Genomic DNA, 27,153 nt, shown 5'->3' with positions numbered 1-27,153 from the left:
TGCTCCTGCTGAAATGAAATCCTTTCTACTGCACAATTATTCAATACAATAAATTGTCTAAATTAGTGGTTCCCAGTTAGCTAATTAGTGATGACCCCCTATTTTTTCAAAAGCCAAGCCATGGACCCCCTACTTTTGAAATTTGTTACTACTCTATGGTAGTTACTTCTGCAAAAACAAATTCATGGAATCTGAAATTTAATCTCCATGGCAGATAAGTTTTCAGTATTTGTAAATTTAATCATAGCTTTTATAGAAGGTTAAATTAGGCAAAGATTACAAAGTTGGACATCATCTGATCCTAATACTTTTGGGTAAGACATTTTGACTGCAATCATATACACACGTACCTGGGAGTAAGCCTCACTGAGCTCCATGGGATTGCACTTGACATTTTACAAGAAACAGATGCACAAATGAATCTGATAATCAGTGGTAAATAATGTAATAAGCTATGTACTACCTTATGGGATATATAAATTAGTTTTGAATTTAGTATTGGAAATTATTTACTTAAATAGTTTAGGGGCAATAGAGTTTGGCTAGTCAATCTATTATAAGAGTTGGAAGAAAATAGGATGACACAAGCTGCACACTTACCAGGGAGTAAGCCCAATAAAACAATGTGACTTACTTCCAAGTATGGATGCATAGGATTGCAAGGTCAATCAGATATTTTTCATTAGCTTTATGTTTGGGGAAATTGCAAGGTAAATTGCTGTATCATTGAACAAACTATTTTTTTTAAACTTGTAAGTCACTTTGAGATTTAAAAGATTGTGGTGACAAATAAGTATAATAAATAAATAAAAATAAAATTAACACTGACAGATTTAAGTTGATCAGGCAGAATTTTATTCTTATTTAATTTTAGTGAAATTGTTATAATAGCCAGTTCTATTGGCTCCCCCAAAGTGAAGGCTATTGTTTAAATAAATGGTTTAATATTGGAATTAGGTCCATTTTTTATACTGATAACTAATTTGATGAAGAAGATAAAGGAGCTTGCAAAGAAAACTTATGCATAATGTTTTGAGTAATTGTGAAAAATAGGAAAAAAATATAAAATGTATTGGTCAAATTAGAAGAAAAATGGATTCCAATTACTGTATATTGCAATATTTACTGTGAAAATTTAAGATTGGGGAAAATGTTTTCCTATTCTTACCAATATAAGAGAAAATTCTTGCCTTTAAAGTGACTTCTACCACACCATCATTGTTTCTTTCTGGCATTTAATCCTGATTTTCTTGAAATTTTAAACCCTGAATAAAATATTAAGCAACAATTCAAACTGCTTATTTGCCAGTCACTATTGCAATTCTGGAATAGTTTCATTAAACAATTTTGAATGAAATTCCAGAGTATGTTCATTTCCATTTTTACTCCAAGATTTTGTCCATTTTATTAGCAGTTACATTAAGGGATAAATGTTACATATGGTAAGCACTTTTAAAAATTTAATACCATATTCCTTAGGCAAAGGCCACAAATTCAAATTAGTTGAACTAATTTGTAATAATAATTATTAAAATTTATTACAAATAAAAATTATTGCAAAATATTACTGGATGACGAACCAATAGGAAAGAAGAGAATAAAGGCTTTAAAATAATGGTCAGTAAGCTAGCTCAGTTTGAAGTAATACTAGTCAAAAAGTTAAGGAATTACTGAAGTTGTTTTCTTTATTAAAAAACCCAAAAGTAAGTTGTATTGTACTCAGTAGGATCCACTTCTTAAGAAATGTGGAGTGCGTTACACAGTCAGAGACTGTCACCAATCAAAAGTTCTTATCATGAACACGGTGTGTGTTCCACAGTCAGAGGCTTCCCTATTTATGTCAGGACAGGCACACGCACAGACATTTTCCTGACATTAATATTAAGACTGCAGATTTAATTTGTTTTACATGATAGAGTATTCAGTCAAAATCTGAGTGAACAATCCGCTGGGAGATTCTCATGAATGCTCCCCACTGAAAGGAAAGGAATCAAGGCAAGAACACTGCACCATCATATTTATTCCAGGGCAAGTCACTATATTTCACTTAACCTACAGCACAGGGCTGTTGTAAGAATAATCAAGGTAAGAATCATGGAGCAAATTGGCATTAAGCTGAGTGAAATCTATGGATGAGAAGTCAAAGGCAGATGGAGGTTCTGCGGGCTTTTCCTGTAGTTCCTCAGCTGTGCTATATAGTACATTATCCATGCTAAATGCTAGTGAATGGAATCAGCCATGCATTTAGCAAGTTGCTAGTTTAAATCCTTCTCCACATTGTTCAAATGCCCTCCAAACACTGCTAGGATTAGTCAGAGAGGCCACCAACTTAAATGCAGACTGCAAACAATCTGTAAGCAAGACCCTAGTGGTGACTCTCCAGGGTGTGATCTGAGGCAAATGGTGGCTGCAAAAGAGTCTGAAGGTCCCCAGTTTTATTTTTTTGCATTCTGAGGTAATGCAGTATCTTACGTAGACCTCTGGTAAAAACAACCATTCACCTTCTCTGCATTTATATTTTAAAATTACTGTTTAATTGCATGTGTCCTAAAGGGGGGGGAGGGGGCATCAGCTGAGAAGGGATTATGATGAGATGCTCATGATCTAAGTATTTAATAGCAGCAACAGCAATGACAGTAGTGTTATTGCTGCTCCTTGCTTTAAATTCCATATGGAGGAAGTCCTTAGCTCAGTGACGGAGTGATAATTTGCATGCAGAATGACTCCGGTTCATTCCTTGACATCTCCAGATGGGGCTGGGAAAGACTTCTGACTGAAATGATAGAAAACTGCTACCAATCAGTGGGGACAATACTAACTTTGAAGGACCAATGATGTGACTTTGTCCCTACATTATTCTTCACTCTTATTTATCTTCTAAGCAGCCTACAGTATGTAAAACATTAGTGATGCTGAGGCTTAATGAAGTGGTGAAGTTAATTAATCCAAGTGTCATCATGGATTTATTTATTTATTTTAATTGGGAATGTCTGTAGTAAAGTTTCTTTTTTATGTTTTATGAGAATTTCCTGTAACAAAGGGAACATGGAGTTCAAAGGAAGTGATGCTCTCAGCCATGTCTGTATCATAGATACTGTGAACAACTGAAGCACCCCTGCCATTATTTTTAAACTGATATATTTAAAAAGAACACTGTCTCCATGTTTGTGTTGAAAATCTTCGGAGACATACATACTTTATTAACTAAATCAATGGTTACTTGATTACAACAGAACATGTATTGACAACATAACTATCTCAGAACATGTATTGACAACAGAACTATCTCAGACCCTTCAAGTGTCATAATTTTCCAGGGACAGTCCCAGATTTACAGAAGCTGTCCTGGTTTCTGATTTGATTCCAGAATGTCCCACTTTTCCTTCCCCATTTTCTTAGGAGATATATTGGAGGATATGATAGGATGTCCCTCTTTTCATCTGAGGGTATGTGACCCCTGAGCCAAGGAGATTAGTAAATATATTATACAATGTTTAGAAGACTTCTGAGCCATGTACAGGGAAGTTTTTTAATGTTTAATATTCTATTATGTTATTATATATGCTGGAAGCTGCCTAGAGTGGCTGGGGCAACCCAGTCAGACAGGTGCGGTATAAATAACAGAGTTGTTGTTGTTATGGAATAGGACGTCCCTATTTTCATTGGAGAAATGTAGGAGGGTATGCAATCCTATGCACACTTACCTGGGAGCAAGCTCCAGTGGAACTTACTTCTCAATAAATATGCATAGGATTGCACTGTGAAATATTTTCAAAATGCTTCCAGACAGAAAAAAAATGTAAATATGGACCAAGCCATGAATTATTTTATGCCACTAACTGCCAAATATTGTGCTGTGGATTACAGTCTACAATTCTAGTTGCCTCATCTTAAAAGCAGCTAAAAAAGGAAAGGAACAACCAAAATGCTCACGGGAGGGCAAAGAAGGAAAGGCTAAAGTGTTTTGACACTTTGTATGTAGAAGAATTTAACAAAAACCTAATACAGCATGCGATAGAAGTTTCAGGACCTTGAGTGCTTATAATACCTCAAAAAGAAGCAAGTGCCAGGAGCCCTGAAATTGTCTCCAGCTGAGACAAAAAAAAAAATCCTAGCATACTCCTACATGCATTTTGGCGCCTGGTGAAGAGGTTTATTTTTAATTGCCTAAGTTGTTTTATCTCCATGAGATTCTGACACTGCTCAGTTTAGATTCTGAATCCAGCTGTTTTCAGTATATAGTTTTTGTGTTTTTTAAATGTTTTCATTCTAGCATTAATTTTGCATTGCTAGTTGCCCAGGGAATTTAATATGATGGTAGACTATACATTATTGTAATAAACAAATATAATACAATATTTGCATAGCATAATATTTTGCCAGGGTCACAGGACACAGCTTGGTTTCCATTTGGGTGCTGTGGTTGCAGATGCTTGAGCATGAACAGTGGAATTTGTGTATAGTAAAAGCGAAAACGATTTTCAGCCAAGATCGGACATGTTCTCTGTGCATGGGATTGCAATCATGCCCCACATTAGCATAGTGTCCTGTGGGATGAATCGCTTGCTTTTACTACAAACAATCTTAGCATAGTGCATAGAATCATACATGCCACATCATGCCAAACAGAAAGATAATACAGGCACAACAAAAGCCAGAGTTATTGTTCAAACAGAACATCCATCTGTGGTGACGATAACCGTGTCTGCTCTTGAGCCTGAAGCACTTTCTTCATTATGGATAAGGGCAAAGATATACGTCTCGGTAATAAGTCGAGTTGTTTGCATTTCTTGTTATTTGTACTGTGCTGTGGTTTACAACCTCAGTGTTTTCTCATTTTCATCTGCAAGGCACCTGTACTGAGATGGGACGTAGGAGAGAAAAAGGAAAAAAACCCTTAAAAACCCCAAACAATTAAAATCTTTAAGTAGATACCATATTAGGTCCTGACAGTCAATCAGTAGCCAAACGCTTTTAATTCAAAACCATGACATTTCCCCATTATTTCTTATAGCGAAGGTATTGTGAAATGAAGTAGAACATGTAGAAGTGGAAATATATAGTAGCAATTTGCATTTGCTCTAAACTTACAGTGCTGTCATGGCAAGGGCTGGGATTTGTAATGAGATTTCTCTGATCGTGTCTGTATCTTAAAGCCTCATCCCATGTTTCCTCAGCAAGGCATCACACTATTAAGAAGGCTCATACCTGAGTAGAACTGGCAAATTTTACAACAGCAAAGGTCTTGATGGTGACATATGGAGCCCTGAATAAATTCAGACAAGGGTGCTTAGTGGAGTGCCTCTCCTTCTATCAGGCAGTGCAGGCTTGTTTTATTGATTGATTGATTGATTGATTGATTGATTGAATTTATATACTGCCCTATACCTGGAGGTCTCAGGGCAGTTCACAGAATATCCTATTAAGATTGGCACTGTAGCTCCTGCTTGTAGTTCCACCAAGGATTTTGTGTAGAAACCCAGAATAGGTCCTTCTCTGTGGTTCTGTTCTGACTGTGAAGCTCTTTTCCCTCAGAAGCACAGGTGGCCACAACATTGATGGGGTTTCAGAACTTAGTAGAGATCAGCTTGTTTTCTCTAGCTTATATAGCCACAGTTAAACTGTTTTGAACCTTGGGTTTGTTAGGTATTATAGCCGTGATTGTGTGTGAATTTTATTATTCATGCTTTTTTATTGATTTTAAAAAACTGTGTTTTTGTGATGATGTTTATTATTATTATTATTATAGTCATCACTGAAATAGTTTACAACACAAAACACAAACGTCAATTCAGAAATTAATAGCTATGCAATATAAATATCAAAACAGTTATATAAATGCAATTAGAATAAAAAATACATAATAAAATACAGATTCTCATCACAGCAACATCATAAAATGGGAAGGAGAAAATCAGCATCAGGTTTCTGAAATACAAAAACAGTGCTCACAGAATTTTCTTTCTATCTGAAGGTAGGACTTAATCCCAGCTCACCACAGAAAATGGCAGACTCTTCCAGCTCTCACCAGAGAACTTTCCTCTCCGCTCCCAGTGTCTCACCCTGGGAGATCTTCACTCAGGATCCTTCTACCATCTGTCTGCAACTTTTACATGGGTACAGTCCTTGACTCCCAATGGCATCCCAGCTCTACAGTGTTCAATGGGGTTTCCTCCCAGATAAGGGTTTGTAGGACTGCAAGTGTGTGTGTGCAGTATACATGCACTCCCCCCCCCCCCGAAAACATATCATATCTTCTGACTTTAGCACTGCTTAATCCAGAAAACATACAAGCATTCAGTTAATGAAAGATTATATCCACAAATAACTAAACCTTTGTGGCAACGTAACAAGCCAATGCCTTGTTAAAATTAGATTAAGATCCAGAATAGAACCGAATGAAATACTGGGTGAAAGCTCAATAACTAGTAGACATATCAGCTTTACAAACCCACCTAACACCATATTTTATTTATTTTTTTGTTTTTGTTACTCTCTAAAATGCTATGTACGCTGATTAGACCATCCTCATTATCATCACACCCTGTAAGGTTGAGAATTAGCAATTTTTCTAGGGCCAGGTGTTGAACTTCAACTTATATAAAGATGAATTGCAGGAATGTATGAACAGGTGCTGAAGTTCAGATATGAAACTATAAAACTTAGCAGGTGTCTACTGGAATTATAACCAATATAAAAGAAAATCAGATTGGTATACGCAAAAATGTTGGCAATTCACCTTAGTGAAGTTCCATTAACAGAGAATGTATATACACATTTTTAAAATGGAGATAGTTGGTAGGAGAAAGTAGTTTTGCATCCCTGGCATCAAACCAGAAATAATGTGTTGGCAGGACACAAAGGTAAACATCTGTTATTGCATTCTTTGCTATATCTACAGCACAAGTCAATAAAAAAATTTGCAAAAATTTACTAGAAAAGAGCTGCTAGCCACTGACAGTGAGTAAATGTTGGAATTGTACCAGACTGTAAATTAAATCAGAGCTCAAAATTTTAACTGCATTGTGTGGTATAATTTCCCCATATTATTCTGTAGAAATAATTTGAATTTCTCCATATGATTTTGAATGTCATTGGATATAAGGCTGACTAACAAAATCACAATAAAATTAAAGATACCATTGTTTAATTTGTTTTTAATTCTATGTTTTTGAAAAGTGAAGTCTCAACAGCTGATAATATCAATTAAAAAGCACATTTTTCCAGCAGTATTTCCAACAAAGAAGAGCATATTTTATATAACTTTGTAGCAGGAATCTATTTCATCTTTAACATCTCTTATTCTCTTTGATTGTGTACTGCTATGTGTTTTATTTCCTTCACATGCTTCGAAATTATACATGACCTTTCTGCTGAATGCTTGTTTTGATTCCTGATGAACTATTACTCACTTTGCTTCCAAAAACATGAACTCTGAAAATTACTAATATAATTGAACTCTTTGCATTTCAAGCCTATGCATGTCTACTCCAAATTAAGTCTCATGAAGTTCAGTGGGGTTTACTCCAAAGTAAGTGGGTACAGGATTGCACTCTCAACAAATGAATAGCACATTTTGTGAGACTGTTAATTACAAAAGAGAGTGAACTATTGACAGGGCTTTGATTTTATTTTATGAAGGCTCAGCAGCTTGAGCTAAATAATCAGCCTTCTTCCCTTCTGCACCAATTTTGTAAATAATCAATCACCTATCATTTGCTTGGTCTATGAAATACTGAATGGCACCCTTGTCTTAAAATCACTATACAAGACCACTTCAAGTGACTGGTGGAAGTAACTGTAGGGTTGGATTAAGATGCAGTAGAAGTGGGATAACGAATTGATCTATGAAATGAACAGTAGACCTAGACTGTAACTCTATACTGGGAAGTCACTCTGCATAGATATGAACCATTTATCCCAAATTATGGCTGCAACCCTAAATTCTAATATAGGGTGACTTAGAATAATACATTTAGGAACAGGCAAAACATGAACTAAAACTGCTGTGACTTATTAAAATAAACCATCAGCTAACAATGGGTTGTTAGCTTTTTTAATCTCTCAGTTAAATAGATTTTTTTACAACCACAACATACCATCTCTTTCAGAATCTCCTTTTTAAAATAAAATAAAATAAAACAATCTATTTCTGTTGCCTAAAACACACACAATCTTTAAATAGCACAGTAAAGTTTGGATCACAGTGTCCTTTTAATACCTGGGATAGTGTTAAACTTCCAAGCAATCTCACTGCACATTGCATCCTGAAGAATGACTTACAAGACAACCACACAGAACTTTGATCTATGCAGTATGGCAGAGAATTAAAAAAGAGAGAGAGATTGTCTTCCCTCCAGATCTAGACAAGGCGCCTACAGAAAACTGCAGACAAAGTATGCTTCACAGCTGCTTCCTCTGTAGTTTCTTGACTAATAAATGGTTTATAAGCATGCCATCAATGTGTGTCGGTTGGCAAATTTTTCATGGTCTATATTTCTATATGTTTTAAAAAGCAAGAGAGAATCAATTAAATAATAGGACAGTTGGATACCTCCTCTCAGCTCTGAGGACAGTTAATTAACATCAAAAGAATATTTTTTAATAAACACACACACACACACTTTTGTGCGTGTCTGCCAAGAGCAGGTCTGTCTGATGAAAGCTTTCCCTTTGATTCTGCCCTAATGGAATAAATGATAGATAGATAGATGATAGATAGATAGATAGATGATAGATAGATAGATAGATAGATAGATAGATAGATAGATAGATAGATGATAGATAGATGATAGATAGATAGATAGATAGATAGATAGATAGATAGATGATAGATAGATTAGATAGATGATAGATGATAGATAGATAGATAGATAGATAGATAGATAGATAGATAGATAGATAGATAGATAGATAGATAGATGATAGATAGATAGATGATAGATAGATAGATGATAGATAGATGATAGATAGATAGATAGATAGATAGATAGATAGATAGATAGATATAGATAGATAGATAATGTGAAACATCCATACCTGATTTACATTTGTAATTGGAAAATATGCATTCTGGTTTTTCTAATCACAAGAAATACTGAATGTGAGCCACCCCCTTCTATAGAGGTGATAATATAAATCCTTCTCCCCCACTAGCTATTACATTCTGAAGGTTTTTCAGGGTGATTATGATTTTTATAGGATGCGCATAATGATTATAATTAACCCTAAGCTTAAAGAAAATTAGCCAAAAAGAATTAATGGAAATATAAATATTAGTAAGTTTCTCTAGAATCAATTTTTCAAACTATGATAAAGAACAATTAATAAGAAATTCACCAACAAAAAATGCACCTAAGATGTACTGTTAGCTCTTTCCAGTGTTCTGTTGTGTAACTGTTTCCTGTGTCTTGAAGAGTTCAAGGTTATTTGGAGTTCAGCCTTTACTCGGCTTGGTAGTGGAAGAAATATTCTTTTTTCCCCTGTGATTTTTTCCCTGTTATATTGTCAGTCACTTTTCCCACAGCCTATGACACAGCACGCGAACATAAATACATAAAAGGGTTGGGATGTTATCTGTGGTATTAAAAAAAATACCTTTTTACATGTTTGTTTTTTAAAGTTCAGCTAAGTACAACTTAGATAATATAGTCAACTTTCTCGATGTGGTTCATGGGTCCACTTTTGTGGCAGACATAGTCACACTGGAAGTATGACTATGAATACTATGCTGATAGTATTTGTGGAATGGGAGGCCTCTATTCTTTCATTGCAATGTTCCTATATTTTCCAAGATATAAGGGCATTACCATAAGACAGTGGTCAAACACTTGCAGATCTGAATGCAGAAGATTCCTGGTTCAGCACCTGGCCTTTACTAGGACAATGTTTGCAAGTAGCTACACAAGGAAAGCTTCTGCTTGAGACCTCAGAGAACCAAGCCAGAGAAGACAACAGTACTGATTACGAAGCACGTTCCTGAGTGCAAATATTTCCAAAATTCTGATAATTTATTTTAAAAAAAAATGTGTGAAAATGAAATTAGGCTTCTGATTAGGGAGTCCTGTGTTCTCATTCCATGTCAATGAGGTATAGTTTGCTGGGTAGTTGAATGGGAATTTACAGGCATCTGGACAAAGGTACACATCTCTCTGTGCTCCCCCTCCCTTAGTTGCCTTCACTAGGGACTCCCTGCTCCCTTCCTCCAGGCAGAGGGTGCTTCAGGGTGTTGATATACCCTCAGGGAAGGAAGCTGCTACTGCTGCTTTGACTGAGACCAGTCCATCACCCAAGCACTGTCCCAGGTAGGCTCTTCATTTGCTTGGGCGCCTAGGTCAGTCCTCCTTGGCTGAATCAGTGGTGCCCTCCTTCTCCCTTCACCTTCCCCACCTGTTTTTTCAGTAAAAATCAGTGGAAATAGCATCGGTTGCCCTTTCTCTCCCAGATCCTTTCTTACTGCCAACCCCGTTTTGCCCCCATCCTCAACATCTCAACTTGAGACTCCTGTCAGCTTTCCTTGAGGCAGGGTAGCCCTGCCCTCCATCTCCTCACAGGGAGTTGGAGAGAGACAGACCTTTTAACCGTCCTGGATCCCACACAGCTGGCTAGCATCTCCTCCTGTCACCACCAGGTGCCTCTTCCCATGCCTGGCCCTCTCCATCCCTTCCCTGGCCCCAGACTATGGGAGTCCTCTTCCCCTCACCCCCACCAAGGAACTTAGCTAGGGGGTTGCCTTTTCCTTCTGCCCCTCCTTCTTGGCAGATCAGCCTGCTGCCTCTGAGGTTGCAGCTGTTGTAGACACACTCACTGAGGTCAGGCAACACAAGAGCAAAAAGCTGGGCTGCTACCAGTACCCTCTATATCAGCCTCTCCTTTGTTCTCCCCACCCGGGAGGGCCAGCAATCCCACTTGTAGCAGCAAAGCCTTGTGTCTCGCCTTGGCCAGAGCTCCCTCCATCCCCAATTTTGATCTTGCCAAACAGCTGATCAGCGCTGATCAAGTGGCGTTCAGCTGCTGCCAGATCTGGGGAGGGCACAGCGCCCGTGCATGCACTTCTCCAGTGGCTGAAAACACACAACTGTACTTCAAGGCAGTAGATCTTGGTGCAGGCATTCCATTCTCACGTCATTACACCACTCAGCTTCCCTTTGCCTCACAGTCTTATTGTAATCCCCTCCCCCCCCCTTTTTCCTCCAAGACGTTTTAACTCTCTTTGTGCCACCACTGTACAGTATTTATATAGCATTTCCCCTAATCCGGACCCATGGGCCTTCAGATACTACTGAATTGCAGTTCCCAACAGACCTGGCCACTGGCTACACTGGCTTGGGCTGATGGGAATTGTAGTTCAGGAACATCTGGAGGGCCACAAGTTTTCCAGCTGTGTCCTAATGCAATAAATGCTTCACTTACGTTATCTCAGTTATCCTTACCTCGATGTTGTGAGAGGTGAGATGTACCTACATTAAAACTTCTGAATTCAGTCCTCCGGTTTCCTTACCCAACCCCCAATCGCTCACCTTCCCCGTGACCTTAGCCTTGAGCACTATGAGTGGCAGAAAATAAGAAGGGAAAATAAGTATTCCATAGCGAAGGAAGAAAGCAACTTGCGTTGGGGAGTGGCGAGAAAGCTGGAGATAACAACTTGCCACCTGCGCCCTAAGGATTACCAGTGTCCTTTTAAGCTAATGCAATTTTAAAGTTTAGCCACAGCCGCCCTCCAAAAGCAAAATAGAGAGACCTTTTTGTGTTTTGTTTTCGGAGTTTTTTTTTTTGTCTTGTCAACTAACCCCCTCTAGTGCCGAACAGGCTGTATTTGACCCGCGGGCTGCTCACAGCTTCTCAGCTTAAGCGAGAGCATCATCTTCCCTCTCTGCCTTTTGCCCACACATCCATATACACACCGGTCTCACCTCTTCTCCAGAGAACTGGGGAGGTGACACAACAAGAGTCCGATTTCTTTTATTGCTTGCTTTCCTCCCTCCCCTCCCCTCCCACACACCCATTTAAGGATCCAATATTATCGTGACCCCCCTCTTTTTTTGGCGAGGAAGGAGGAGAGAAAGAGAGAGGGATTTCTGCAGCAAGCGGTGGCTGCTGCTTGAAATGTGGCGTGCCCAGAAAACCTCAGCAGCCCTCCTGCCGGCTCGGACGCCAGGTAATATTGATCCTGCTTAGCTCCCCTGCCCAGGGCTCATTTGCTTCAAAAACAACCACCCTCCGAAAAAGCAAAGGAGGAGGGCAGGGCGGGGAAGAGAATGGTCCAGCCCCAAACCGCAAGCGATGGGAAGGCGCGGAGATGCCGGTAGGCGCGCGGAAGACAACCAGCCCAACTGAGTGTGATCCGCGACTGCTTGGCGTCAGGGAGCCACCGTCCCAGCCAAGGGGAGTCCGTGGCGGCGGCGGCTGGGAAATCCCGCCTGGCAAGTTTTCTTGACGGCTGAGCGGAGGCGGGGAGCTGTCCAGCGTTTCAGCACCTTCCAGCCACGGACCGGAGAAGGCGCCTCGGCGAGGGGACCTTCCCACCACCAAAGGGAGGAAAGTATTCTGGCTCCCGGGCGCTGCCTGCCCCTCATGGGCAGCCGGGAGGACGGGCATTCGGCGAGGGGGGCGAAGATGTCGCTGCCCCCCAGGAGGCTGTTGCAGTTGTGGGGTTGGCGGCCAGTAAACGGGATGGTGCTGCAAGGCTGAAAGAGAAGTGAGACGCAAGAAGGCAGCCAGGTGGGCGCCACCAGGCTGGGCAATTCCCCCCCACCCTCCACACACACACACACACACACACACACACACACACACGGATTTTACGCACACTGCGCCTCAGCCAGGGAAAGTTTGCCTGCCGTGCGCTCCTCGCCTTGCTCGCAAGCCCTTCGCCTTCCCAACTCGACGGTGTCCCTCGGCCTCTGCTGCTGCTCAGAGGGAGCCTGGCTCGGCTCAGGACGCCCTCTCACTCAGGTGGATGCGATTTCTTCAGGCTTGGCAGCGCCTGGTAGCCTGGACCCTCCTTCCCCTTGGGGCCTCAGGCATTGCCCATTAGCCTGGAGGAGGAAGAGAAGCTGAAGCCCCTTGCCTCTCCCGGAGGCCAGGACAAGGGGCTCCAGCACCAGCCATGGGCAGCAGTGAAATGAGGGGCTTCTTCCTTTGGAAATTTAGCCTGGTCTTCCCTCTGCTGACAGCGTGTCCGGCGGGCTGCAGCCACGTCTCCAGCAATCAAGGTAAAGGGAAACTGTTGGGTGGGAAGGGAGAGGGATGCGCTGGAGAGGGAGGCAAGACTGAATGTGCAATAATAATAATAATAATTTTTTAAAAAGCAGCTCAGGGCTGCAGGGTGTTTGCTGGGGGAAAGGGCAGCCCCCACAGGCATAGAAGGGTTATTGGATCCTCGCGATGGGCTGGCAAAAGCTTGGCTGCTTCTCATCAGCGAGTGTCTATTGACTTGCCCCACTTTGGTAGCTGACAGTGGGGGTGGGAAGAAGCCTTTGCATTCTCATGCACGGTGGAGAGGAAGTGGAACTCGGGGTGGTAATTGCAGGATTCCCCAGGCTCTGGCCACAGTGGCGGGTCAATTATTCTAAGTCTGAAGAGTGATCTGAAGCTGTGCTGCTGATTAGAAATCTCAGTGAAACTTCGGAGCTCTCCATTTTAGTTTGCATACACATCACGACTCTTGTTTTACTCAAGTGAGTTAAAGACCATGAGATCAGACCACTGCTTGATGGAAAGCACTGCTTCTCCTACAGGTATATGAGATGGATGGAATTTTTTTTAACTACTGTAATTAAATCGGGGGTGGGTGGGAACCAGAGGGCATCAGTTTCAGTGGCATAGCCTAAACAAAAAGCTGAAAGCCAGTGCCTCTGGGTTCATTTGTGGTCATTTTCTTTTTCCTTCATCACATTGCCATGAAAGCGTACCCACCCACCCCCTGGTCACCTTCCTAACAACAAACTTAGTATTCATTTGTTTTGGGTGGTATTCTGAAGACATCAGCATTGCTTCTGCAGATACACAATAGGCTTCTGAGGCCTGTCTTCACACAGAAGCCTCTTAATTCCCTGAAAAGTCAGGGGTTCCTGTAAAATAGTCTCCAGTATCTGCACAAGCCCTTGCAACTGCAAGGGAAACCTTGGAGAGTTCATATCATATTAGTCTGTGCACATGGGTCTTTTTGGATCCTATTTATTTATCATTTATTTCACAGGATTTCTATACTGCTGGATTGTAATAAAACCTAAAGCAGTTTACAAAGTGGGATCCTGACCTTAGCTTTCTGTAGCAAAGGTATCTTTTATAGATGTGATCATCTGAAACTAATTATCCCATTTGCATGCATGTGCCCTTTCACTATTACCACCCTCTCTAGCATTATCTTTTATATAATTATTTTAACACGCAATATGCTTTTGCATTCTTTGTCTTGCTTGCCCTTATACAAGTCCAGCCCAGGTGTCCTAAAACCCAAACACTGTAGTGTATGTTTTCATGGTTTGATACTTTTTATCAAATAAAATTCATTTAAAATATCAGACACTATATCCAGTAGACTGCATTGGCTGTCCCACTAAAAAAAACAAACCCAAAATGTTTCAGATTAAATCTTTTAAAGTGACCACCTCTGTTGGCTGAGTCAGTAGAAAAGCTTTCAGGTGGGTCCTGCTCTCCTCAGGAGATTTCTGAGCACTTTCTACTCTGCCCTAGCAGCATAATTGGTCTAATAAAAGGTAACATCTGAGCCATTCTGGATCCTACCTTTCTTTCTTTTGGGAGCCTCATGGCAACCAGTCTCGTTACTACTTAGCAATCTGTGGATACTCATGATGACAGGAAAAGCCACAGAATGTCAACAGATGAATCTCTATTGATTTCTGAGAGTACAGAATTCTACCCTTGCAGGAGACATTGGGCAAAAAACAAAAAGATGCTCATCAAAGCAAGGTTATTTTGGGAAAGCCTTTTTTTTTTAACTGAGCTACGTGTGAGAGTGCTATAAAGAAACATATAATGTAAGATGAAAGAAAGAATCAATCTGCACCGCTGTAAGTAAGGCTGCAGGCAGGCTCTCTCTTTTAAGGACTATTTCCAGAGATTTATAATTGGGTAACTAAAGTTGCTGTCAGCTAAAAAAAATAGACAGCCAAGGTGTGGAAGTGCAGTATGTTTTTTCAATTTGGATACCAGTTGTAGGTTTCGATTTTGCCAGTAACTAATTCAGTTTTCATACTGAGGATCCAATTTTACAGGTCCATGCAACCCAACATGGATTGACTGATACACCATTAACAAACAATATGTCTCTTCATCTATCATCATACACATAATGAATGTTCAAGCCCACCCTAAATACCATTCTAAATGCCTTATCATAAAGCCATTTTAGAATTGTGGATCTTAATCTTCATTCATATTTGCATAATGCAAAATGCATTTAGCAATGTTTTACTAGCTGTGGTATACTGTATTTTAGCTCTCTGGCAGCCTCTGTACAGACCAAAATTTACTGCTGTGCCTACCTTTATTAAAGAGAACCACTGACTCCTGCTTTGAGCCCTATGGCATTTGACTAACTAATGACTGTTAGCCTTCCATGCACAGCCGGTGTTCTGTACAACATCCAGCATATTGCTGATTATTAAATGGGAGGAGATTCTCCAGATATATATTTTTAAAAATATAACAAAAAAATGGTGAAATTTACATTTTCTGTGCTATTACTTTCAACAACATACTAGAGCATTAAAAAACCAAATACATTTGTTCAAATGCACTATGTGCACTCTCACGGGGTATATAGGAAATATTTAAACCCATGTTGCGATATCCCTTCATCTGCGAGCTTGAGCATAATTATCTCCTGATGATTCCCCCATGTAGTGTGCTATGAGAACAAAATTGCATGATTTGACCCCTTCATTATTTGTGTCCACCAACATCCAACACCTGCCCCTCAAACCATTTGTCTTATTTGAATTGATCCAATTTTACATCTAGGCCAAGCAACATAATAATTAAATGTGTGTTCCAAAACACATTAGACAGAACTTTGTATATGTCAGTTGCCTTGACCCTAGTTTTTCTTTGGTCTCATCTGCATAAATCAGCACAGCAAAAAAACATTTTCAGAAAAGAACTCAGAGATGTAGTCAACAAACTAATACTAGGCAATTTTTAAAATAAACACTTGCATTGGCAGCTACCTCCATTTCTTAAATAGCTAGTTGACCTAGCATTTTATTTTCTACATGCTCTACTAAAATTGCAGTTAAACTACACTGATAACCTTATCTGCTCTTAAACAGTATCTGCTATATTGTACTTAACTAATAAATGTTGTGTTGTAGATTAGCCTTTAAGCAAAATTGGTACAGTGTGTGGTTTTTCCCCTAAGAGCTCAAGTCACTTCACATATTTTGTTTGGGTCTTATGATACTAAAATGCTGTGTGATTGCCATCTCTCTGACTTCACCCCAGACTGATCCTTTGGTGTCTATATAAATGTGGGACACCATGATGGTGATATTGTTTATACCACTCACCCACCCACTCCAGAGAAAGGCAATTGTGACAAGGCTAAAATGGATGTCACTGACATCAGTTAGATTTACTGCATGAAGGTGAGCCATCACTAATCCATGCATCAACCCTGTGATATTTCTGTTTCCATACTATTCCATACTTAATCCAGATAAGACTGAGTCAGTGTTGGTGACCAGATAGAAAGGGTTCGACCTTCTCTGGAAGGTGTTGCACTTTCTCTAATGAAAGTGGTGTGCAGTTTGGGAGTACTTCTGCATTTGTTCCTGTCTCTGGAGGCACAAGTGACATCCATGACACAAGAGTGTTTTCCATCAGCTTAGGCTGGTGGCCTAGCTGCGACTGTTTGGATGGGGATAGCCTAGCTTCTGTTGTCTGGGTTTCGTGTGGTGCAATAGCTTATACTTGAGTGCACTTTTGAAGATGGTTCAGAAATTGCAGCTAGTGCAGCAGTTGGCAGCAAGATTGCTGAATGAGACTAGATGTTCTGAGCATATAACACCAATCCGTACCCAGCTGCACTGACTACCAATTGGTTTCTGGCTTCATTTCAAAAATGGTGGTTGTAACCTATAAAGCCTTATATGGCTTGGGACACTGATATCTCAAGGAACATTTCTCCCCATATGAACCTACCTAGTACTTATTATCACCATCATAGGATCTTCTCTGGGTATTTCCCCTGATGGAGGTACACAGGTTGTTAATGCAACACTCTCCTCAGGAAAGTCACGTAGCACCAGTGCTATTTTTCTAGAAAAAGAGATGCCAGAACTCAGCATGAAGGCCTCAGCATGAGCAACATCCTTGTTCTCTTATAATAGCCATGGCGCCCACCTGAGAGGTGCTGGAACTGAATTCCAGTGTGTTCCAGCTGAAAAAAGCCCTGCATAGCACCAACAGTGGCAGCTTTTTGAACACCAGAAAAAAACATTCCTTTTCCCCTGGCTTTTCGGTCTAAATTTAGATCATAATGTACAGTAATATGATCTATAACCTGATTTGTCCTTCTGACTCTTGTTGATGGATGAACACCTTCTTTCATTAATTAATTTAATAAGTTTAATATTTTATTGTTGTGTTTATGGGTTTTATCTGCTTGATAAGTTACCGTATTTTAACTATATTGTAAGTTGCTTTGAGATGTTTTCTAAAAAGCGATGAGATAAATAATAATAGGCTGCACATCAGATTTAGTAATTTGCCTAAGTCCATTCAGTGAATTCATTGACCTAGAACAGCCTTTCTCAACTGTGAATCCCTGGTCCTTCTAGCTAGGGATGATGGAAGTTGTAGTCCAACAATGTCTGGGGATCAAAGGTTGAGAAGGGCTAATATAGGGATTTTCCAGCTTATAGCTCATGCACTTAACCACCAAGCTACACTACCTATTTTATTGTTACAAATTTAATTTCCTTAAATGTATTATGAAGAGGAAGAACTTTAAAGAAATTCAAATTAGATATCATGTTTATCCTATAGGTTTGTTGTTGTTATTGTTTATTTTTATGCTGCCTTTCTGCCATAAGACACCCAAAGTGCCAAAGCACAGATTGTTTTCAAAACAAGAAACTTTAAACCAGCAGTGTTTAAATGGAAATTATTGTAAAAATAGCAGTATGATTGTGAAGGAATGCTCAAAACTAGGCTAACCACTACCCCAGCAAAAACTGTCAAGGCGGAATTCCATTCTCAAATGTTATTAGGAAGTTTAAAAAAAAATCAGAGTGAAATAGTATTCGGGGACAGGATGCCTAGCCTTTTTGTGAAGATTATAATTTATTCTAGACTTGTTAGCCCAAATTCACCACCACTCTTGAGCTTGTATTCAAAATCATTAATACAGATTCAATTCCTAGACCAGGCACTTAGAAAAAATCAGTCGATCCTTTCCCCTAGCATAAGCACACAAGCTGTGAGTCCAAAGGAGGTCATTGAAGTGACTGGCTAAATTAAATCATTCTGCATGCTTTGGGGAATGTCTACTCAGGAAGAGGAACATGGCGCCCCCACCCACCCCCGATGTTTATTTACATATACAGTGGTGGTACTTTGTTAAATAAATAAATACTAAATGATGAATAAACAAACAAAAAAAGTTCTATATTGTAGATAGCATTAAGGCATATTTACATGTTGGTTCTTTGTATTTAATGGCATTTCTGTGCACTCTGGTTTCCATCATGGTCTTCCATTGCACCAGAAGTGGTTTATTCATGCTTGCCACATCATCCAGAAAGTTTTCTGTGGACAAACACCAGCTTCCTCAGCTTGAAAGCGAGATTCGTGCCACAACCCCATAGTGGCCTTTGACTGGACTTAACCATCTAGAGGTCTTTTACCTTTTACCTTTACCTCTTTTTATTTAATGGTTGGTTCCTTTATTCAAACCTTTCCCCACTTTGCAAAATGCCAGTCTTAGGCAGCATGATCATGCTGTCAATCATATAATTTAAAAATCTGCTCAGATTGATAGACTGATCAAGTCTATGAAATATTATTTGTAAGCTCAAAAGCACCACACAGCATCCCCCTTAAGGATACACTACACATACTTTGCTTAAACAAAGTATGTTGAAAAGTGAAGCAGACTTACATAGCCTTGAGATGGAATAATATAGAAAGGGGGCATTGCAAGTGTAGAACCACTGACTGCATAAATATACCTGAGCAAGTACCAATTAATTATTTTAATTGATAGGAGGCAAAATAAAATAAAATTCAAGGTTCTATAATCTGTTTCTTCTGTAGTCAGCAAAAACACAACGGAGCACTTCATGAGGATATTTTGTAGTGCTAATTTCACAAAACAGTTTGCTTAAGAATATATGCAAAGGGCTGAATCATTTCTATTTGCATATTGCTCTGTCAGCTACAAAGAAAGTTTCGACTTGGATCTGCTTTGAGCAACCAATGTCTTTGTCCTCCTTTGTTTCAAGATAATTTAGTGATAAAGCACAAGTTGCACAGAGATTATCTCAGGGTGAGGGGGTAATGGGTGTGAACCAGAAAAGGAAAAGTCTTGGTTTCCCCTCTTTAGCCCACTAAAAATGCTTTTGAAGTAAACTTGTGGACCACTGGAATGTTAAGCCTCATTGATTTCAGCGGCATTTAGGCATTGCCAAGTTGCTAATAGCATCATTATTGACATCATCTTCATATTACTGCGGCTGCATATTGTACAAATTCAAACCCACTTTTTTGAACAACTCAGTTTATGTTCCACCGTGCAAGGCATGGGGAGAGATCATAGCTGAGCAGATGCTTTACGTGCATGAGATTCTAGGTTCAAACTCTAGGATTTACAATTGTTAAAGGTAAAGAAGAGAAATAAGGTGCAGGCGATGGAATGATCTCTTCCTGAGACCCTGGAGAACCACTGCCCACAAAAGTAGATAAGATGGGCTAGAAAGATAAATAGTCTGACCCAGTGTGAGGTAGTGTCATGTGTAAGAAAAGGTTGTATCTACAGTTCCTCTTTGAAAGCATAATTCCCCATAATAAGAGGTAGAATTCTAATCGGCTGCATGAAACCACAGGGTCTTGTGTTGTGGGGTTTTTTCCAAAAAAACATGATTTTAAAATTTGTATTCATGAGGTGATGGCTCTTTCTTCTCTGCTGTGCTAACAGAACGGAAGCTTTAATTCTTTAAATTTACTTCCTGAGCTTCTCGATGGTTTCCCCTCCCTTGTAAATCAATGGATGGTGCCGAGTTCCATCTGTGGCAAGGCAGAGTGAAACAATAGTATTGACAAAGGAGTAAACTTCTTCGTTCTGTCTTAATTGAGTGGTAACTTCAAAAATAAATTGTGACTGAGGTAAGGACTGGCCTCCGCTATTGAAGAGATCTGTGGACAGCCCAGATAATTGCTCACAGAATGCTGTGCACAAGCACTGCATCAAAAATCAACTTGAAATCTTGGTCTTCTGGCTGTGTGAGCTCTCCATGCAAACTGTTGTTGTTTTTAGTTCCCTTCCATTAGTATTCAACCAATAGCCAAGCCTTTGAAGGGGTAAGATTTAAAACAAAGCAAACAAACCATCAAACAAAAAACCACAGTGGTTTTATTGCTGGCTGGAAAGTTCACAACACCCCTAATCTCAGGTGAAAGGGCTCAGGTTCCAGAATTGGGTAAGAACGCTCTAATTTCACAAACCGAAAATACCAATAGGAGCAATTAAGCACAGTAAGTAAATATCGAAGATTCACTTAACATGCATGTTTTATCTTGATTATAATTCCTTTCTAGGTTTGTTAGGGAATTTCAGTTCCATAACAAACATAGACAGAAAAAGAAATGATTATTTTTTAAATGACTGGAATAAATTTAAAGGAGCATAATGACAGGTGCTGAAAATAATGCAGTAGGACTGAAACATTTACTGTATGAGGAAGTCCTAGGCCTAGAGAGCTGATGCAGAGGAATGGCTAAAAGACTGCCTAATGGATAAGGAAGTCTATGGTTTGAATTTCTCATCTATCATGAACACATACTAGTTGGCGTTGGACAAATGATGCTTTGCCTGTCTTCTATATGGATAATAATTGTGGCCTGCCTTAAAGGATTGTTGGAAGGATTCCAGCATGATAATATATGTAAAGATTTTTGCACATTTGAAAGAGCTAAAATGACGTACATTTTAAATATTATTATTATTATTCGTTTACTAGTGTCGATAGAAATGTCATTCTTAAGGCAAAGCAGCTTCAGAGAAAGTGACTTTAATTGTGAGGAGGGGAACAGGGCCCATGCCTCCTCCTTTTGCAATGTAATCCTGATCCTACTCTCCCCACCCCTAGCTGCTGCTGCTAAAGTAAAAAAACAGTCACATGAAATAAATGCACACATTTAAAGTGACACTTGCTTTAGCCCTAAAATGAAGCCTACTGGATAAAGTCATGTCAAATTCATCCCATCAAAGAGTATATTTATATGATTGAGTGAGAACATGTGAGACAGCTATCATCTCAAGAGCTCAACATGTTGAACTGTGTTGGCTCAAAAGGGAGCATTCCTAAACACAACCCCTCCTTTCCTGGCATTTGGTTGTGGTCTTCACGGTGGTGAACAGCACCCTCTGGTGGCTATCTTTTATTTGTTTATTTTGTTAACCACAAAATACCAGACCGAGGGCAGAGAGCTTGGCCCTCTCTCTGATTTTGCTTTTTTATTGTTGTTGCAAGTTGTTTTAAACTGTTTTTAAGGTTGTGTTCTAATGTTGTAACCTGCCTTGGCACTTTAGGGTAATAAATAAATGAAATCATTATTCTATCCTCATTCTAGGTATCTTGTGAATATGAGAGAGAGAGAGAGAGAGAGAGAGAGAGAGAGAGAGAGAGAGAGAGAGAGAATATATTGTGTAATGAGATTCCATGTATTTAAAATACTATTACAAACAATAGCAAATACATATTGGGAACTAGGTGCACAATAGGGATGGAGGTGGAATGACCAGGGTAGATGAAGAATTGGGGCAAGGCAAGGGCAGATAAAAGTATATAAGTGGATAGGGAAAGGATGTGGCGAGTAAATTAAAGGTTTACGATGGTGTCCTGCAGCAGAAAGTGTTACTACTTCCAGGGTAAGTGTTAGGAAATAATGCAACCTAAGAGCTAGCTGACAAGCATTTTGGATTAACAATAATAATAATACCTTTATTGTCATTGTACAACCTGTGTACAATGAAATTAAACAAGCCTCCCCCCAAAAAACACTCAATCTCTTATCAAACAACACACCACCTCGCAAGTCAATTTCGCTATGTTATTTTTCGTTCAACAGCCTAACAGCCCACGGATAGAAGCTATTTTTTAGCCTGTTGGTACTGCTGATTATACTTCTATATCTCCTGCCCGAGGGTAGAAGATTAAAGAGGTGATGGCCGGGGTATGAGTCATCCCTGAGAATTTTTCTCACTCTCCTAAGGCAATGATCCCTTGCGATGTCATCTAGCGGACTCAAGAACAGTCCATGATATCATGTGCTATATTCACCACCCTCTGTAAAGACTTTCTCTCCATGGCTGTCAGGCCAGCATACCACACTGTGATACAATATGAAAGGACACTTTCTATTGTGGACCGGTAAAAGGAGTTCAGGGACGCGGGTAGGGCTGTGGTCTAAACCACAGAGCCTAGGGCTTGCCGATCAGAAGGTTGGCGGTTCGAATCCTCATGACGGGATGAGTTCCTGTTGTTTGGTCCCAGCTCCTGCCCACCTAGCAGTTCAAAAGCATGTCAAGTGCAAGTAGATAAATAGGTACCGCTCCGGCGGGAAGGTAAATGGTGTTTCCGTGTGCTGCTCTGGTTTGCCAGAAGTGGCTTAGTCATGCTGGCCACATGACCCGGAAGCTGTACACCGGCTCCCTCGGCCAATAAAGCGAGATGAGCGCCGCAACTCCAGAGTCGTCCATGACCGGACCTAACAGTCAGGGGTACCTTTACCTTTACTAAAAGGAGTTCATCAATTGTTGTTTAACATTATTCTTTCACAAGACCCTGAGGAAAGGGGGTCTCTGTTGGGCCTTTCTGACCACCTGAGTTATGTTGATTTTGCAAATGAAGTCCTCACTAAGGTAAACTCCCAAGAATTTAAAGGAGGAGACTCTCTCCACACAGCGCTGCCCCCCGATATACAACCACAAATATTTACATTCAATCTAGAAATACTGTACTATTTAGATGAGGAAAGAACAAGGCATCCAATCAGGCACGAAACTCATGTGGCCACTAGTCATCTGAACCAGTTCTTAATTTTGGTGACTACATAGAGGAAAATCAAATTATTTACCATTCCTTTTGGCCGTTGGGTTAAGCACAGCCATTGTCTTCTATTTGTGGAATACAAATGAGGGATTTATGGATAATTGAATATTTCTCTGAAGTATCCTGATTGAATAATTGGTTAGGTTACTTTTGAATCTCAGTGAGGCCAACAAAACAGGCTGACATAGGTGCAGCCATAGAGCACCAAGTTCATGATAGCATTTGCTAAGCACATAAACAAAGTTTAAGGGCTCTTCATAGTTTTAAAATGATTTAATTGTTAGCTTTAGCCTGTGGCTGAATTCAATTGTCTTTTAACAATGTTTCTAAGCAGTTTTGTTTTTTTTTTAAAAAAAAAGAGTACCTTGATGGGGTACTTATCTTTGGTGGTACACTCAGTCCTAACAAAATCCATTAATTTTCTCTATAGACATCTATGAAAGCAAATGTGGTATAGTGGTTAGAATAGCCTTTCTCACCCTTGGGTCTCCAGATGCTGCTGGACTACAACCCCCATCATCCCTAGCTAGCAGGACCAGTGGTCAGGAATCATGGGAATTGTAGCCCAACAACTTCTGGGGACCCAAGGTTGAAAAAGGTTGGGTTTGAGTGTTGGGATGGGGAGACCTGGTGTGAATCCCTGCTTCAGCCATGACACTCAGCGGAAGACTTTTTGCCAGTCAACTTCTCTTGACTTATCCTAACTTAGAGTCGTTATGAGGATAAAAGGGTAACCCAACAAAGTATTTCTCCCTGAGTTCTTTGGTAAGAGGGGTAGAATATTAATGTGCAGGTTAATACTGAAATGGAGGCCTTGAGAGCTGTCTCATTAAGTAAAATTTGAAAAGTATAATTTTGTGAAAGCACTACAGCAGTGTTTTGTTTTTAAAATAAGCAATGGGATTTGTAAGAGAGATTTTGTACCTTTATAGTTAAAAATCTTGAATAAAACATTTATTTATTCTAGGGAATCATATTTATTCTTCAGAATTATGAGGAATCTTTAATCTAGCCCTTTTCAGACTATGCAGAATATTCTCCCTGTACAGCTGCTGTTAGGGTTACCAACTCATGGCCTAAAGCTGTCTCCTGTTCCATTAACATATTTATGAAGAAATAAACTTAACAGTTGTTGCATCTTCTGCAATATTGCTCCATCTGTCTTACTCCCTACAGAGATACTGCCACACTGTAATGGGAGGAACCATGACTGTCAACTTCTCCCTGCATGCAGATGTTCAAGGAACTCTAACTCCCTTAGGGTCAGAGGTTTGCAGCCCAAGGCAGCCTAGACGTTCTTACAATACAACCACTGCACACTGTATGCCCCAGATAGGAGACTCTGGCAAATTGACCCTATCAGCAAGTCTCATACTCAAAATGTGAAGAGCAGATGAGAAAGATCAACAGCTTTCACCTGTAACTTTGATTCATGACAAATTTTTTCTAAGATGGAGTAGAGGGAGCCAGACACTTAAGTGAGACTAAATGCATTTTCAGTGCAGCTCATCCCCCCTTTTTTTTTCAGTGGAAGCTCTGTTCAGGGACCAGATTGGCAGCACTTTCCAAAGAAGACTCCTACAGTTGCTTTTTTCATCAATATAAAAGTGACCAGTTTAAGCATACTTTTTAAAGCACATGTGTAGCATCACCTGCTATTGGCTCAATGGGGACTCAGCAGCAGGAAGTGGGGGTGTTTTATAGGATCATTCATTTAATGTGGGTGCTACTTGGGGCTGAAAGTACAGTGGTACCTCTGGTTATGAACTTAATTCGTTCCAGAGGTCTGTTCTTAACCTGAAAACAGACTTAACCTGAGGTACCACTTTAGCTAATGGGGCCTCCCGTTGCCGCTGTGCCACCGGCACGTGATTTCTGTTCTCATTCTGAGGTAAAGTTCTCAACCCAGGGTACTACTTCTGGGTTAGCGGAGTCTGTCACCCAAATTGTTTGTAACTCAAGGTGTTTGTAACCCAAGGTACCACTATATATTATATGTGGCCAATCTGTCAGCTCAAGGCTTTCAAACATCAGTAAAGTGACAAAAATAGTGTATTCTTGACTGGTATTAGATTTCTAGATTCTAAAAGCTAATACTTAAGCTTTATTAATGCTTTCATATCCCCGAACATTTTGTGGACGAAAATAGAAACATGTGTTTTGAGACATCTATTCTTACATCAAAGATCATGACCTGCTGAGTCCTTTTTTTCAGGCTGACTATTGTATCCATTTACTCTAGTAATCTGTGGAAAGCTGGCTAGAAGGGTATGTTGCGTTGTCGTTTTGTCATACCTGCTTTTCTTCTTAAAGACTCAGTCATGTTTAACAAAACATTCACATCACAATCTTGTGCATATTTACTTGGAAGTAAGCACCAGCATGGTGGCAATAATAATAATAATAGATTATTATTGCTGCCCAAATAGAGGGCACTGTTTTGCATATAGTATAGTTTCAATTTAGAAATAATCATTTAAACAGAAATATAATACACTTCGCCATAGTGGGATGCACTGTAATCAGGTGTCTACTCAGTCTGCTGACCAGGTGCTGCACACGGTTAATGGGCAACTTTAAAGGGTAAAGGTTTGATTCTCCCTTCTTATGGTTATTTATCTTCAAACAGGATTTGAACTAGACAGCTCTTCAGATATAGGACTGCCTTCTGAAAGACCTTAAAACAGAAAAGTGACCTCTGTAGAACAGGGAAAGCAAGTAATACACTGGCATTTTGTCTCCTTGCACACACATTTACATGCATGCAAACTAGAATCAATATCCATCCACCAGATTCTGCATGCATGTGCAAACAATAGAGACAGGAATAGGGGAAAACCTGAAGGACTTGAGTGCCTATGTGAATGTGCTAACACAAATGTATAAAAAGGCATCCTGAGCATGTCCCCCTAAAAAAGTAAAAGGGACCAAAAAAAAACTGAGGCTGAGCATCACTGGTAAATAGGAAAAGTTGAAGCATGTGTGCTATTCTATTTTAAAGGAATGAAATGCCATTTTATATTTTGGTTATTGGAGAGACCAGAAAAGAAGTCTTTCCACAGTATAATGCTTTTGTCATTGTCTGATGGCAATTTATAGTCCAAAACAGCCATTGTGAGTAGAGCTTTTCATGTAGCTGTAGGATCTGACCATGACCCAGGAAATCGCAGCTGATACAGACATTTACATAAATTTTCTCCTGCCTGAAACCAACTTTAAGGTGACAAAAAGGTTGTAAAGAAAATTACTCAGAACACTCCATTAAATTTTACTTAAGAATTTATGATACACATAAATCCTTCAGAGACTGGGAGAGGTATGATCCACATATTTTAACCCTCTTGGGCCTCTGTTGAAAAATGTCTACAAGTCTGTAAAGTTCCTTGCCGTGGTTGTTGTTGTTTTTTTAAAAAAAAATCCTTCCCTCCCAATTAAACCTCTTACCCAATTATTAATGCTAAATTGCTTCCAACAAATTAGAGCTAAATAAAAAACAACTGTTCCTATTTGTATGTGTACGTGTGCATGTGTGTATGTGTCTGAAAACATGATTTCATCATTACAGTAAAGGCATCAAGAGATTTGCTGGGTAACTTTATTTGCCATATTACCTCCAGTTTGCTTTTTAATTGGAAAAATAGGCATGCCACTATGTATATTTATTATGGCCCTCCAAGTCATAATATTTGCACATCTTGCTCACTAGTGTCTACTCTGACTGGCAGTGATTTTCAGACAGAGGTCTTTTACATTATCTTTGCAATCTGATCCTTTTAACAGAAAATGCCAGGAACTGAACCTGGAACCTTCCGCAAGCAAATCTTGAATGCACTGGGTCTTTCTCTCAGTGGTGGAC

The 27,153-nt window shown here is 39.7% G+C and overlaps 1 protein-coding gene across 3 annotated transcripts in view; it reads left to right on the top strand.

Annotated features, from left to right (window-relative positions):
- Window positions 1-11,208: 11,208 nt before the first annotated feature.
- Window positions 11,209-27,153, top strand: part of EPHA6 (EPH receptor A6) — a 333,490-nt gene continuing 317,545 nt past the window's right edge. For 2 of the 3 annotated variants that reach the window (XM_081908394.1, XM_081908395.1), the window contains exon 1: window positions 11,210-13,214. In XM_081908394.1, coding sequence (XP_081764520.1) covers window positions 13,109-13,214 — 106 coding nt within the window. In that variant the 5' untranslated portion in view covers window positions 11,210-13,108. Of the gene's footprint in view, window positions 13,215-27,153 lie in introns of all 3 variants that reach the window. The other variant, XM_081908393.1, reaches the window with a different exon arrangement.

Source organism: Podarcis melisellensis, assembly GCF_964234715.1.
Source record: "Podarcis melisellensis genome assembly, chromosome: 4".
Lineage (NCBI taxonomy): Eukaryota > Metazoa > Chordata > Lepidosauria > Squamata > Lacertidae > Podarcis > Podarcis melisellensis.
Note: the sequence above shows the minus strand (reverse complement) of the source record. Positions and strands in the feature narration are given on the sequence as shown.